This window comes from Acinonyx jubatus, chromosome C1 (assembly GCF_027475565.1).
Source record: "Acinonyx jubatus isolate Ajub_Pintada_27869175 chromosome C1, VMU_Ajub_asm_v1.0, whole genome shotgun sequence".
Taxonomy (NCBI): Eukaryota; Metazoa; Chordata; class Mammalia; order Carnivora; family Felidae; genus Acinonyx; species Acinonyx jubatus.
In genome coordinates, this window is record NC_069381.1 from 196,142,074 (window position 1) to 196,156,422 (window position 14,349).

General features: G+C 37.3%; 1 protein-coding gene across 4 annotated transcripts in view; it reads right to left on the reverse strand.

Moving 5' to 3' along the window:
- The window catches only part of BARD1 (BRCA1 associated RING domain 1), an 82,579-nt gene that overhangs the window by 21,640 nt on the left and 46,590 nt on the right, over positions 1 to 14,349 (reverse strand). For all 4 annotated transcript variants that reach the window (XM_027051493.2, XM_027051510.2, XM_053215758.1 and 1 more), the window contains one exon: positions 90 to 198. In XM_027051493.2, coding sequence (XP_026907294.2) covers positions 90 to 198 — 109 coding nt within the window. The remainder of the gene's footprint in view (positions 1 to 89; positions 199 to 14,349) is intronic.

Sequence of the window (14,349 nt, forward strand, 5' to 3'; positions counted from 1 at the left end):
CTTGCTAACTGGAAATTGATGTATTATGTTCCTTTCATAATCAATTTCAATAAAAGACCTAAATTTCCCAAAGCCTAATCCATACTTACTACTGAGCAATGGCGAGTTGATGATGATTCATTCTCCTCTGGTAGCAGCAATAGTGACTTCATATTTTCACCGTCTGCATAATCCACAGGCCGCAACCCAAATATGTTCCTGGTAAAATAAGTGCAGATGGGTTTAAGTAAATAGAATGTGTGACTTGATATTTAACTAAATGGATGCACCAGGGGATGAATTTTTTCAACTTCCTTAATAATACACAACTTTTATACTAAAATAAATGACTCAGAATTCATACAAAGCATAAGAATCAAGTATCACAAGCTGTTGAATTCAATGGAAAAAAACATGTGAAATTTCAATTTGACATCACACCATTCTAGGGAGTATTTTTAATTGGATATATTGTTACTTACACATGAATTTTTTCACAACTCTGTATTCTTCTGTATTCATATTCACATTTTTAATATAGCTTTATAATCATTAATCACCAAGTGTAGGATGCTTTCAAATGCAAATAAAAATAATTTACCATACTTATTATAGTCTCTGTATTCTATGTCAACAAATACAGAAATTAGATAAATACACAGGACAAGCATTCAGATCCACTAGAAAGAAAACCGTGCCACATGACAAACAAATGAATAAAGTAGTGGACAGGGCACTTTTAAAATTAATTTTAATATATATGTACATTATATAGTAATCACACCCATCAAGAGAACCAACTGTGGTTTAGGGAATAAGTTGATGCAGACTTCTCAGCATGTGTTAATTCATAAGTCACTGAATATTACACTGGAAGGGAATTCAGAGACCTGTAGAAATCTGTTATTTCATAGATAAGAAAACAAAAAGGTTCCAATGACTTAACTAAGGTTGTGTTTTTCCTTGTTTATTCCAATAATATTCAATACTGCCCATCATTCATTTTTTAATTATAAGTAAATTGGTAAAACTGTACAACTTTTGTCTACTATTCCACTTCCTTACACATGGTTTCAAAATAATTTTAATATATTGTATTATGGTAAAAAGTTTTCTAAAATGATAGAGTTAAGATGGCGGAGAAGTAGAGGGGACCCTGGGCTTTCCTTGTCCCTCAAACACAGCTGCTTTGAAGTCAGAGTACTTGGAACACCCCGGAAATTGATCTGCAGAGTGGCAGAAGGACCTCACAGCAGTAGGGAGACAGCTTGGCAAGTACGAGGTACATGGATTTGAGACAGCACAAGAAGAAAACCTCCCTGGACCATGGACAGGGGAACGAGAAGTACTGAGGTCTCAGTTCTTTTTTGCAAACAGCTTACGGAGCTCAAACTCTGAGGTTGTGGAAGTGCACAACTCTCTTTGGAGCAGAACTGTGGAGCATGCTCCTGGAGAGAAGGGACGAGGTACTTGAATGCATAGTGTTGTGTAGTGATCTTTGGGATACACTGGGAGGGAACAGTCCCCTTCCTGGAGTACTTTTGGAAGGGGGTTTACTGCCTCCCTAAGGACAAAAGACCTTGCAGGTGCCAGCCAAGGGCCTTTCTTCAGCAGAGAGGCTCTGCTCTAGAGGAGGAAGAGAGTGAGTCTGAGTGATGCCAGGTCCTTTAAGACTTTGGGTTTTGAATCCCAGCTGTGCGCCAAAGAAAAAACACAGCAGAGTTATGATGCAGGGCAATCTGACTGCCCTAGCTATTCTGGGAGGAAACAATCAACAAAACTAAAAGGCAACCGACAGAATGGAAGAAGAAATTTGCTAATGACATATCAGATAAAGGGTTAGTATCCAAAATCTATAAAGAACTTATCAAATTCAACACTCAAAAAACAAATAATCCAGTGAAGAAATGGGCAGATGACACGAACAGACATTTTTCCAAAGAAGACATTCGATGACTAACAAACACATGTAAAGATGCTCAACATCACTCATCATCAAAGAAATACAAATTAAAACCACAATGAGATACCATCTCACACCTATCAGAATGGCTAAAATAACTCAGGAAACAGATGTTGGCAAGGGTGTGGAGAAAGGGGAACCCTCTTGCACTGCTGGTGGGAAAGCAAACTGGTGCAGCAGCTCTAGAAAACAGTATGGAGGTTCCTCAAAAAATTAAAAATAGAACTATCCTATGGCCCAGCAATTGCACTAGTAGGTATTTATCCAAAGGATACAAAAATGCTGATTTGAACGGGCACATGCACCCCAATGTTTACAGACAGCAGAGCTATCAATAGCCAAATTATGGAAAAAGCCCAAATATTCATTGACTGATAAATGGATAAAGAAGATGTGGAATATATATACAATGGAATACTACTCAGTGATCAAAAAGAATGAAATCTTGGGGTGCCAGGGTGGCTCAGTCAGTTAAGTGTCTGACTTTGGCTCAGGTCATGATCTCATGGTTCATGAGTTCAAGCCCCACATCAGGCTCTGTCTGGGCTGATGGCTCAGAGCCTGAAATCTGCTTCAGATTCTGTCTCTCCCTCTCTCTCTGCTCCTCCCTCACTAATGCGCTGCCTCTCTCTCTCTCTCAAAAATAAATCAAAAAAAAAAACAAAACATTAAAAAAAAGAATGAAATTTTGCCATTTGCAACAACATGGATCGAACTAGAGTATATTATGCTATGCAAAGTTAAGTCAGTCAGAGAAAGGTAAATATTATACGATTTCATTCATATGTGGAATTTAAGAAACATAACAGATGAACATAGGGGAAGGGAAGGAAAATCAAGATAAAAACGGAAAGGGAGGCAAACCATACGAAACTTAAATACAGAGAACAAATTGAGGGGAGGTGGGTGGGGGGGATGGGCTAAATGGGTGATTGGCATTAAGAAGGGCACTTGTTGGGATGAGCACTGGGTGGTAGATGGAAGTGATGAATCACTGGGCTCTATTCCTGAAACCCATAAACACTGCATGTTAACTCACTTGAATTTAAAATAAATAAATTTTTAAAAATAAATTTAAAAAAAAGTAATATGCCAACATAAAGAAAAAAGTTTTCTTTTTAAAAAAAAAATTTAATATTTATTTATTTTTGAGAGACAGAGAGAGACAGAGCACAAGTGGGAGAGGGGCAAAGAGAGAGACACACACAGAATCCGAAGCAGGCTCCAGGCTCTGAGCTGTCAGCACAGAGCCTGACACAGGGCTTGAACCCACGAACTGTGAGATCATGACCTGAGCCGAAGCTGGACACCCAACTGACTGGGCCACCCAGGAGCCCCCCAGAAAAGTGTCCTAAAATGAGCATTTCTTTTATAAGACTTCATAGTTTTTAAGATTATGGTATGTCCATGTAATGGCCATTAAAGTGAGCCATGAAAATGCAATGTGTTCAACTAGATATAAAATGGCGAACATGGTACAATACCATCTTTTAAAATTGCACTGAATGTATAGAGAAAGATCTGGAAGGAAACAGAGTGGAAGAAAGAGGGAGGAGGAAGCTGTCAACTCAGATGCTGCATGAAGGGCACATAAATGAGGGACAAAAGTACCAGTTTGGAGACAAGGTCATTAATGACCATGGGGAAAGATGTTTTGATGGCATAGCAGGAAAAGAAAGCTAGTGATCAAGAAAAGAAATGAACCACAGCAAACATTTCTCTAATCACTGTTACTTATCACTATCAGGTTCAGTCACTCTTTCTTTTTGGATTAGCACTGGTAAATATCGATAAATTTGTACTCTCAGATTTCCCTTTAGGCCTAGGTTCAATAACTTGTAACCTTACTCTGACAACAGTCTTTCTCTACAAGAACTGTATTGTGTTTTGGCTCTCTGATTTACAACAAAGTGACAAGTCATTGTGCTACATTTGGGGTCTTTCCAAATTCCCATACACTTAGAGCAAACAATCTCAGTTTATTTCAAAAGGCAACTAACTTCATCCACTATACTTGATACTTCTCAGTTTCATTCTCTTAAAATACTGTGCTCACATACCAAATAAACAATCTCCTCACACATATATTCTGTAAGTATGACAATCAAAAAACAGAAATCTGAGATAATGAATCCATATTCTGGGTCTTAAACCACCAAGTGCAAAAATGAATAAACAACAAAAAACCATGTCACACTATAGGCCATCAAAAAAATCACTATACACAAAAAAGACTTTTTTAACAAAACAACTGAAAATTTCACACTTCACAGACATAAAAGGTAGGAGCCCAATCAAGTGTACTTTAATAAGTAGTAACTATAGCATAGTTGTTTTTACACAGGTATGAATAAAAGTCCATTACGACAACATAGAATAATATTAATGAAAGTACTTCTCAAAGCACCACCATCAGCTTGTGGGCTTCAAACAAAAAGTAACCAGTAAAACAATTGCCTGCACAAGTAAGATGCTTGTACTGAAGTTTTCCTTCATAAAATGACAGGCAGGATTCTAATTTACATTTAGAATCCTTACTACACAAAGCTTACTATCTCATATGGTCTTTAAACATGCACTTGGATTATGGACAGCTTCTGCTTATACACAGTTCACTAAACCCTGAGCCCTCCTGTATTGCTAATGAACTGGAGAATGGCACATACAAATGCTACAGATTGAAAGATAATCAGTTAAGCCTCAGTCCTGCATCACAGGAGACAGAGCCTATTAAATCCTGTCATGTTTCTCCTTTGTCGTGGACTACTGAAATCTGAAATTAGAGACAAGTTTTTATACGGCACCTTCAAAAAACCAGAGTAAGAGCAGACAGCATATCACATGGGTGATATGGGTACAAGAAAGTCACACCTTTTTCCCCATGATGATATATTTGAATGGACTAACATTTTCTTTACAGACTTAGTGTAAAAAAAATCCGTTTAAAATGTACATAATTGCGGGGCACCTATGTGGCTCAGTTGGTTAAGCATCCATCCAACTCTTGGTTTCAGCTCAGGCAGTGATCTCATGGTTTGGGAGATCAAGCCCTAACTTGGGCTATGTGCTGACAGCGCAGAGCCTGCTTGGGATTCTCTCTCTCCCTGTTTCTCTCTTCCCCTACTGTGCTCCCGCTATCTCAAAAAAGAACAAACATTAAAGAAAATAAATAAATAAATAAATAAATAAATAAATAAATAAATAAATAAATATAATTTGAAAAAAGGGTAATACTTGAAGAAAAGTGACATGTCACACGTACAGGAGACTATCACTGTGACTGATTATTAATTGAAGACAGAATAACTCTCCTCACTAGGATTCTTTTTGATCACTAAGACTGATGAGAAGTAAGTTCTTACTAAAGAGTTGAACTGCTGTGTTTAACTATTCAGCTTCACCCCAAAGGCAACAGTTCAGGTCACAGCATTAACCCTTTCATGTCCTTTCTGTCCAAGAATATGGTGGAAACTGCCCATGACTATTCCCAAGAGAAGTCTCACCACTTTTAAAAGGGGAGAAGGAGAGATGGGCAAATTTAGACTTCCATTTGCATACACAGATCATTCAGTCCCAGATACTCATGCAAAAAGGCATTTTTACTAATACTAAACCTATCACGCATGACAGGCTACCAAGACAGTACATGAATGAAATCCTTTATGAATCCTATAAAATTGCAAACACATAGATTTTAATTTTTCAAGTCACTTGGCTTGCTGTGAAGCAGGAAACAGCACAGAAATTCAAAAGAGCAACATTTATTTTTTAAGCTGTAAAACATAAATTATCTGTTATAGGAGATTAATTTTTTAAAAAATTAACTAGGGCAATGGGACAATTAATAGGTCCAATGGTCCATATAATATTTTCTAATTACGAATTCTACACGCTTGCAAGGGAAACTATGCTAATGGCAGACCATGTGCCAAATTCTAAACTTTATATATCTCTTAAAAAAAAAAAATGCTATTCTCCATACTGTCAAAATAGTTCTGATGGGATGTAAGAGCTTTGTTTCAGGTTCACATTGGATGCACTGAAGGCAGTAGGGAAGATAGATAGCCACTGAAGTTTTGACCAGTCACCAATATAAATATTCACAGACAAAGAAGAAGCATAGAAGATATGAAACTTTTTATGTGAGGTTAAAACAGAAGTAATTTTCCCTCTTGGGTAATGGACTCTTATTTTAGTACATAAGAGGTAATTTCTCATGCAAAACATAAGTAAAATCAGAGTTAAATGAATTAATATTATATTTAAATGTAAAATGTATTTTTAAAAGTGGCAAAATTCACATAGCAAAAGGCCAAAGCAAATAAGAAAGTATTGTAAGTAAATTGTGATTTAAAAAACAGTAAGGTATTAGAATAACATTAAGTCTAAACAAAAGATAAAGTTTGAAGTAGATATATATGACCTTCTAGTATACACATATTCCCTCCATTATCATAAAGACTTAGGGCCCCAAAACCTTACAGTAGGAAGTTCACAGCTGAGGATCACAGCTTCCATGAGAAAATACAGGACTAGAAGACTTCACTGGTGAACTTTTAAAAGTCCCTGGATTTTTTAAATTAAACAATGAAGACTGTAGATAAAGAATATCAATGATAGTACTATACGTAGTTAATTCCTAGTTACCAAGTCTTACCTTATAAGGTTTCAAGATTTCTTCCACCAGTATTCAACAAATTGCTTTTAAATTCACTTAGCTTTGTGATAAACCATATTCCATTCTTTCTTTTCTCATACCTGGCCTTCCATAAATATTCAATTCCTAATTATATTTCTGAGTTGTTGACTCTTTCCACCGCCTGGGCTATAAAAAGACTTATTTTCACACGTTATAAGCAATACTAAAAAAAAATGGTTCTTGAGCCTTCTCTCCAAAATTTTAAGTTACATGGTCTTTTTGGTTAATTTTTTTTTTAATGTTTGTTTATTTTTGATAGAGACAGTGTGAGTAGGGAAGGGGCAGAAAGAGAGGGAGACACAGAAGCTGAAGCAGGCTCCAGGCTCTGAGCTATCAGCACAGAGCCCAACACAGGGCTTGAACTCGCAAACTGTGAGATCATGACCTGAGCCGAAGTCAGATGCTTAACTGACTGAGCCACCCAGGCACGCCAAGTCACATGGTCTTAGCACCATTTATGACAACTTAATAGCAGAACATATCCGAATACAGAACTTTCTAACATGGATCCCTTAGTCCTCATATACAAGCTTTGCTACATTCCAAAGACATCCAAAAATACCCTTAGTCTAAGGCTGGATTTTGTCTCAGGTTTTCTCCTCCCTCCCAAGACTAAATTATAAAAATCTTTACTCTTCTCTACAAGTTTGCTTTACGCCCAATTGAAATAATTCAAGTTAAATTCCTACAGTAGCAGAAAAGGTATAAAATCAATCAAAATATATCAAATGTCGAGTAAAAAGAATCTACGTTTGGTGTCAAGGACATAAGTCGTTGCTTTCAATAGGAACTATATTAACCACCAATTCCTTGTGTCTATACTACAGTGCAAATCAGTGGACCCAAGGCTGGCTTACATGCCTCCTTAGCTTAAAGGGCCCTGAAGTATGTGGAAATAAAGATAGTATTTTTTAACATTCAGTACTCAAGAACGATCACAGCATTTGACTAAATCATATAAAGGCAGATCCAAACCTTTATGGGTTTGCGATACTCTGCTATACATATAAGAAATATAATAAATACAGTATTTCCTCACAGACCCTGTCCCACTGGTATGCCCTATGCAAAGCAACAGTAAGATGATCTTCATGGGCATCCTCCTAAAAATCACAGTCTCAGATAAAACTGAAAAATAAGTAAACTTTATTTTTATAGCATACAGGGAATATTTAAAGATAAATTTAAAGGGCATCTGGGTGACTCAGTTGTTAAGCATCTGACTCTTGATTTTGGCTCAGGTCATGATCTTGCCATTTGTGGGTTCAAGCCACATGTCAGGCTCCTTGCTTACAGTGCAGAGCCTGCTTAGGATTCTCTCTCTCTCCCTCTACCTCTGCCCCTCTCCTACTGGCACTCTCTCTTTCTCTCAAAATAAATAAACATTAAAAAAATAAAATATAAAATATATGTAAAGATGAAGTAATGAGACAACAAAAAGTCCATCTTCACTCTAGTTCCTGTATTCTACTATCAATACGTTACTATTTCAGAGTGGCAACTACTAGTAACAAAACTGGAGAGATTTTCAAATATTATACACTATACAAATTATCAAAATAGATAATGATGTGCCGAATGGAGGGAGAGCTTATTTCTGTAAGATACTCCACGCGTGTTCCAGAGACCAGAGAAGGCAGAAAGCATCCTTGAGTATCTTTCCAAGAAGTGAAGAGAAGAGGCTGGTAAAATGGAGGAGTAAGAGGACCCTAAGATCACCCTGCCCCACGGATACAACTAGATAACACTCATATCAGTGTAAATAACCCAGAAAACAACCCAAAGCTTGGCAGAACAAACCCCACAATGAGAGAGAAGAGTAGAGGTCACACTGAAGAAGGTAGGAAGGGCATACAAGTGGTAGGAAGCTAATTGGACCACAGCCTCCCTGGGAGGGAGGGAGCCACAGGCACAGAGAAGGACTATCATGGGAGCCTACACAGGTAAGACAAATCCCCAAAACATTTGGCTTTGAAAGTGAAAGAAGCTTCACCGTTCTTACAACCAGCAGGACTTACAGCCTGAAATTTGAATACTCTCCCTCTGGGAGAGCCCAGAGGGCATTAGGAAGTAGAATTCAGGCCTTAAAGAAAGCTCAACATACAGCCTGGGGAGATGCAGCAGCATCTTGCAGCAGCAGTTTGGAAACACCTGGGGGATACGGGAGAGTTATTTACTCATCTCAGAGCAAGGGGTAGGTTTTGCAGGGCGACTACACCGAGAACATTTCCCTCCCCCGTTGCCAGGCATGAACACACAGCCACCTGTGGGCAACAGTGCAGCGCCAACATTTATTAACTTGTCTATAGCAAGCCCCGCTCCCTCCAGTCAAGCCGGCCTCAGTTCCAGTGCTGTGGGTCCCCTCCCCCAGAAGATCCGTGCAAGCCTTGCTAATACCACATCTCCCTACCTGCAGACTTCACAGGGCCTTGGTCGTGGTAGTGGTAGAGGGCCCTCATGGAATATCACGCATCCTGTTAAAACTGTGCACCCCACCCTTGCCAGGGACCCAACACTGCCCACAACTGGCAAAGAGAACCACTGCAGATGACTAGATTGAAGGAAAAAGCAGTCAGGACACACAATAGCCAGGCTCACGCAACACACACAGGAGACACCCATGAAGTGCCATGTTCTGGTGAACAGGGGACACTGCACTGCAAGACACTACAGGACCTCTTCTTCATAAGGCCATCACTTCACAAGGCAGGAGACTTGGCTGACTTTCCTAACACACAGAAACAGACACAGAGAAGGACACCTGGGTGGTTCAGATGGTTAAGCATCCAACTTTGGCTCAGGTCATGATCTCACAGTTCATGGGTTCGAGCCCAATGCTTTGGATTCTGTCTCTCTCTCTCTCTGTCCTTTCCCCACTCACACTCTGTCTCTGTCTCCCTCTCTCAAAAATAAACAAACATTAAAAAAAAAAAAAAAGAAAGAAAGAAACAGACAAAATGATGAAACAGAGGAATATGTCTCAAATGAAAGAACAGGACAAAATCACAGCAAGAGAGCTCAATAAAATGGAGATAAAAAAAATGCCTAATAAAGAATTTAAAGTAATGATAATAAAGACATTCACTGGACTTGAGGAAAAGGTGGAGGACATCAGTGAGACCCTTAAAAAGAGCCAGAGATGAAGAATAAAATAAATGAAATTAAAATTAAAAATAAAGTACACAGAATAAATAGTAAGCTACAGGAAGCAGAAAAATGAATTAGTGACTGAGAGTACAGAGTAATGGAAAGTAATCAAGTGACCAGGGGCGAGAAAAAAATTATACAAATTGAAAACAGACTAAAAGAACTCAGGGACTCCATCAAGTGTAATATAATGCAAATATTAGAGAGACCCCAGAAGAAGAAAAAAAGAGAAAAAATGAGGCAGAAAATTTAATTGAAGAAATAACTGCTAAAAACTTTCCTCATCTGGGGAAGTAAAAAAGATATCTAGATCCAGGAGGCACAGAGATTCCTACAACAAAAGCAAGCCAGGAAAGTCCACACCAAGGTACATAGTAACTAAAACAGCAAAAAGTAATGATAAAGACAGAATTTGAAAAGCAGCAAGAGAAAAGAAGACAGTTACACATAAGAAACTCCATACAACTATCAGCAGATTTTTCAGCAGAAACTTTGCAGGTCAGAAGGGAATGGCATGATATATGCACAGTGCTGAAAGGAAAAATCTGCAGCCAAGAATACTTTACACAGCAAGGCTATTATTCAGAATAGGAGGGGGGAAAAAAGTTTCCTAGACAAATAAAAGCTAAAGGAATACATAACCATTAAGCCAGCCCTGCAAGAAACATTAAATGGAACTAAGTGGGAAGAAAAGACCATAAGTAAGGGTAAGAAAAGTAGGAAGCACAAAAGCAGTAAAAATAAGCATGTCTATAAAAGTCAAGGGATTCACAAAATAAAAGGATGTAAAGTATGACACCATATACCTAAAACATGGGGCAAGATAAGTAGAGAATAGATTCAGACTTAAACGACTATCAATTTAATATAGACTGCTATATGCAGAAGACATTATATACAAAACTAATGGTAACCACAAATCAAAAACCAGTGACATGCAAAAAATAAAAACAAAGGTGTCCAAATATATCACTAAAGAAAGACAGAAAACTGTAAGAAGAGAGCAAGAAAAGATCAGAGAATTATAAAAACAACAGCAAAATAAGTAACAAAATGGCAATAATACATACCTAGCTATAATTACTTCGAAAGCAAATGGACTAAACATTCAAATCAAAAGACACAGGATGACATGATGGCAAGGCTAAAGAAACAAGAGCCATCCATATGCTGACTATAAGAGATTCACTTCAGACCTAAAGACACATGCAGATATAAAGTGAGAGAATGAAGAAACACTTATCATGCAAATGGATGTCAACAGAAAGCCTAGGTAGCAATACTTACATAAGACAAAACAGACTTTAAAACAAAGACTGTAACACAAGACAAAGAACACTATATAATTAGTAAGAGGACAATCCAACAAGAAGACAGAACAAATATAGGGGCACCTGGGTGGCTCAGTCGGTTGAGCGTCCGACTTTGGCTCAGGTTATGATCTCACAGTTCGTGGGTTCAAGCCCGCATCAGGCTCTGTGCTGACCACTTGCTCAGAGCCTGGAGCCTGCTTCAGATTTTGTGTCTCCCTCTCTCTCTGCCCCTCCCCTGCTCATGCTTTGTCTCACTCTGTATCTCAAAAATAAATAAATGTAAAGAAAAAAAAAATTTTTTTTAAAGATAGAATATAAATATTTATGCATTCAACATGGGAGTACATAAAACAGTTAATAACAAACATAAAGGAAACAATCAATAGTGATACAATAGTAGGGGACTTTAATACCCCACTTACATAAATTGACCCATATCAAAAGAGAAAATCAACAAGAAAACAGGGGCCTTGAATGACATACTGGTCAGATGGATTTAACACATATATTCAAAATATTCCATCCAAAAACAGCAAAATACACATTTCTTGCAAGTGCACACAGAACATTGTCCCAAATAGATCACATAGGTCACAATACAACTCTCAACAAATTAAAAAAGATCAAAGTCATACCATGCATCTTTTCAGACAGTAACACAATGAAACTAAAAATCAACCACAAGAAAAAATCTGGAAAGAGCACAAATATAAGAAGATTAAATAACATGCTACTAAACAATGACTGGGAATCAAAGAAGAAAGCAAAAAATGCATGGAGACAAACGACAATGAAAACACAATGGTCTGAGGACCTGGGTGGCTCAGTCAGTTGAGCATCTGACTTCAACTCAGGTCATAATCTCACAGTTAAATCTGATTCCCACAATGGGCTCACTACTGTCAGCACAGAGCCTCTTTCAGATCCTCTGTCCCCCTCTCTCCCTTTCTGTCCCTCCCTCACTTGGGCTCTTCCAAAAATAAGTAAACATTTAAAAAAAAAAACAAAACACAAAGGTCCAAAATCTTTGGAATGCATCAAAAGGGGTTCTAAGAGGGAAGATTATAACAATACATGCCTACCTCAAGAAAAAAGAAAAATCTCAAATAAACAACTTAATCTTATACCTAAGGAGCTAGAAAAATAAAAACAAATAAAACCCCAAACGAGAAATCATAAAGACGAGAGCAGAAAGAAATGATACAGAAACTAAAAATGAATACGTAAATGAACAAGCAAATCAATGAAACCAAAAGATGGCTCTTTGAAAAGATCAACAAAGTTGGTAAGCCTCTAGCCAGACTCATCAAAAAACAAAAGACAGTACTCAAAGGAAAAAAAAAAAATCACAAATGAAAGAGGATAAATAGCAATCAACACCACAGAAATACAAAGGACTGTAAGAGAATATTATGAAACCAACTGGACAAACTGGAAGTCATGGATAAGTTCCTAGAAACATGTAACATACCAAAACTGAAGCAGGAGGAAATACAAAACCTGAATAGACCAATTACCAACAATGAGGTTGAATGAGTAATCAAAAAAACTCCCACCAAACAAAAGTCCATGACTAGACAGATTCACAGATGAACTCTACCAAACATTTAAAAGAGTTAATACCTATTATTTTCAAAGTTCTCCAAAATATAAAAGAGAAAGAAAAACTTCCATTTTCATTCTATGAGGCCAGCATTACCATGATAGCAAAACCACATAAAGACATCAAGAGAAATACAGGCCAGTATCTCTTAAGAACACTAACAAAGTATCAGCAAACTGAATCCAACAATACATTAAAAAAAAATCAATTCCTACAATCAAGGAGGATTTATTCCTGGGATGCAAGGGTAGTTCAGTGTTCACAAGTAAATCAATTTGATACATCATATCAAAACAAAAAAGATAAAAAACATATGATCATTTCAATAGATGCAGAAAAAGCATGTGAAAAAGTACAACATCCATTCATGATAAAAATCCTCAACAAAGTAGGTTTCAAGGAAACATACCTCAACATAATAAAAGCTTTACATGAAAAACACAGCTAACATTATACTTAGTGGGGAAAAACAGAGCTTTCCCCTAAAGTCAGGAACAAGTCAAGGATGTCCAATCTCACCATGTTTATTCAACATAGCACCAGAAGCCCTAGCCACAGCAATCAGACAACAAACAGAAATAAAAGGCATGCAAATTGGTAACTTTCACTATTTGCAGATGACATGATACCATATAAAGAAAACCCAAAAGACTCAACCAAAAAACTACTAGAACTGAAAAATGAATTCAGTAAGGTCAGAGGATATAAAATCAATGTGCACAAATCTATTGCACATCTATAACACTAATAATTAAACAGCATAAAGTGAAATTAAGACAACAATCCCTTTCACAACTGCACCAAAAATAGTAAGATACCTAGGAATAAACCTCACCAAAGAGGTGAAAGACACGTACTTTGAAAAGTATAAAATACTGACGAAAGAAATTGAAGACAACACGAATGGAAAATAAGAAGGCATTCCATGCTCACTGATTGGAAGAACAAATAATGTTAAAATGTCTGTACCAGCTACCCAAAGCAATCTACAGATTTTTTAAAAAATTTTTTTTAAATTTATTTATTTTTAAGAGAGAAAGAGCATGAATAGGGGAGGGGCGGAGAGAGAGGGAGACACAGAATTTGAAGCAGGCTCCAGGTTCTGAGCTGTCAGTACAGAGCCTGACGCTGGGCTCAAACCCACAAGTGGTGAGATCATGACCTGAGCCGAAATTGACACTCAACTGACTGAGCCACCCAGGAGCCCCAGCAATCTACAGATTTAATGCAACCCCTATCAAAATACCAACAGTATTTTTCACAAAACTAGAATAAACAATCCTAAAATTTGTATGAAATCATAGAAGACTCAAAGAGCCAAAGCAACTTTGAAAAGGAAAACAAAGCTGGAGGCATCACAATTTCGGACTTCAAGTATATTGCAAAGCTATAGTCATCAAAAGAATATGGTACTGGCACAAAAACAGCCACATAAATCACTGGAACAGAATATAAACCTCAGAAATAAACCCACAATTATATGGTCAATTAATCTTTGACAAAGCAGGGAAGAATATCCAGTGAAAAGAGACAATCTTTTCAACAAATGGTGTTGAGAAGACTAGACAGCAGCATGCAAAAGAATGAAACTGGACCACTTTCTCACATCACACACAAAAAATAATCTCAAAATAGATAAAGGTCT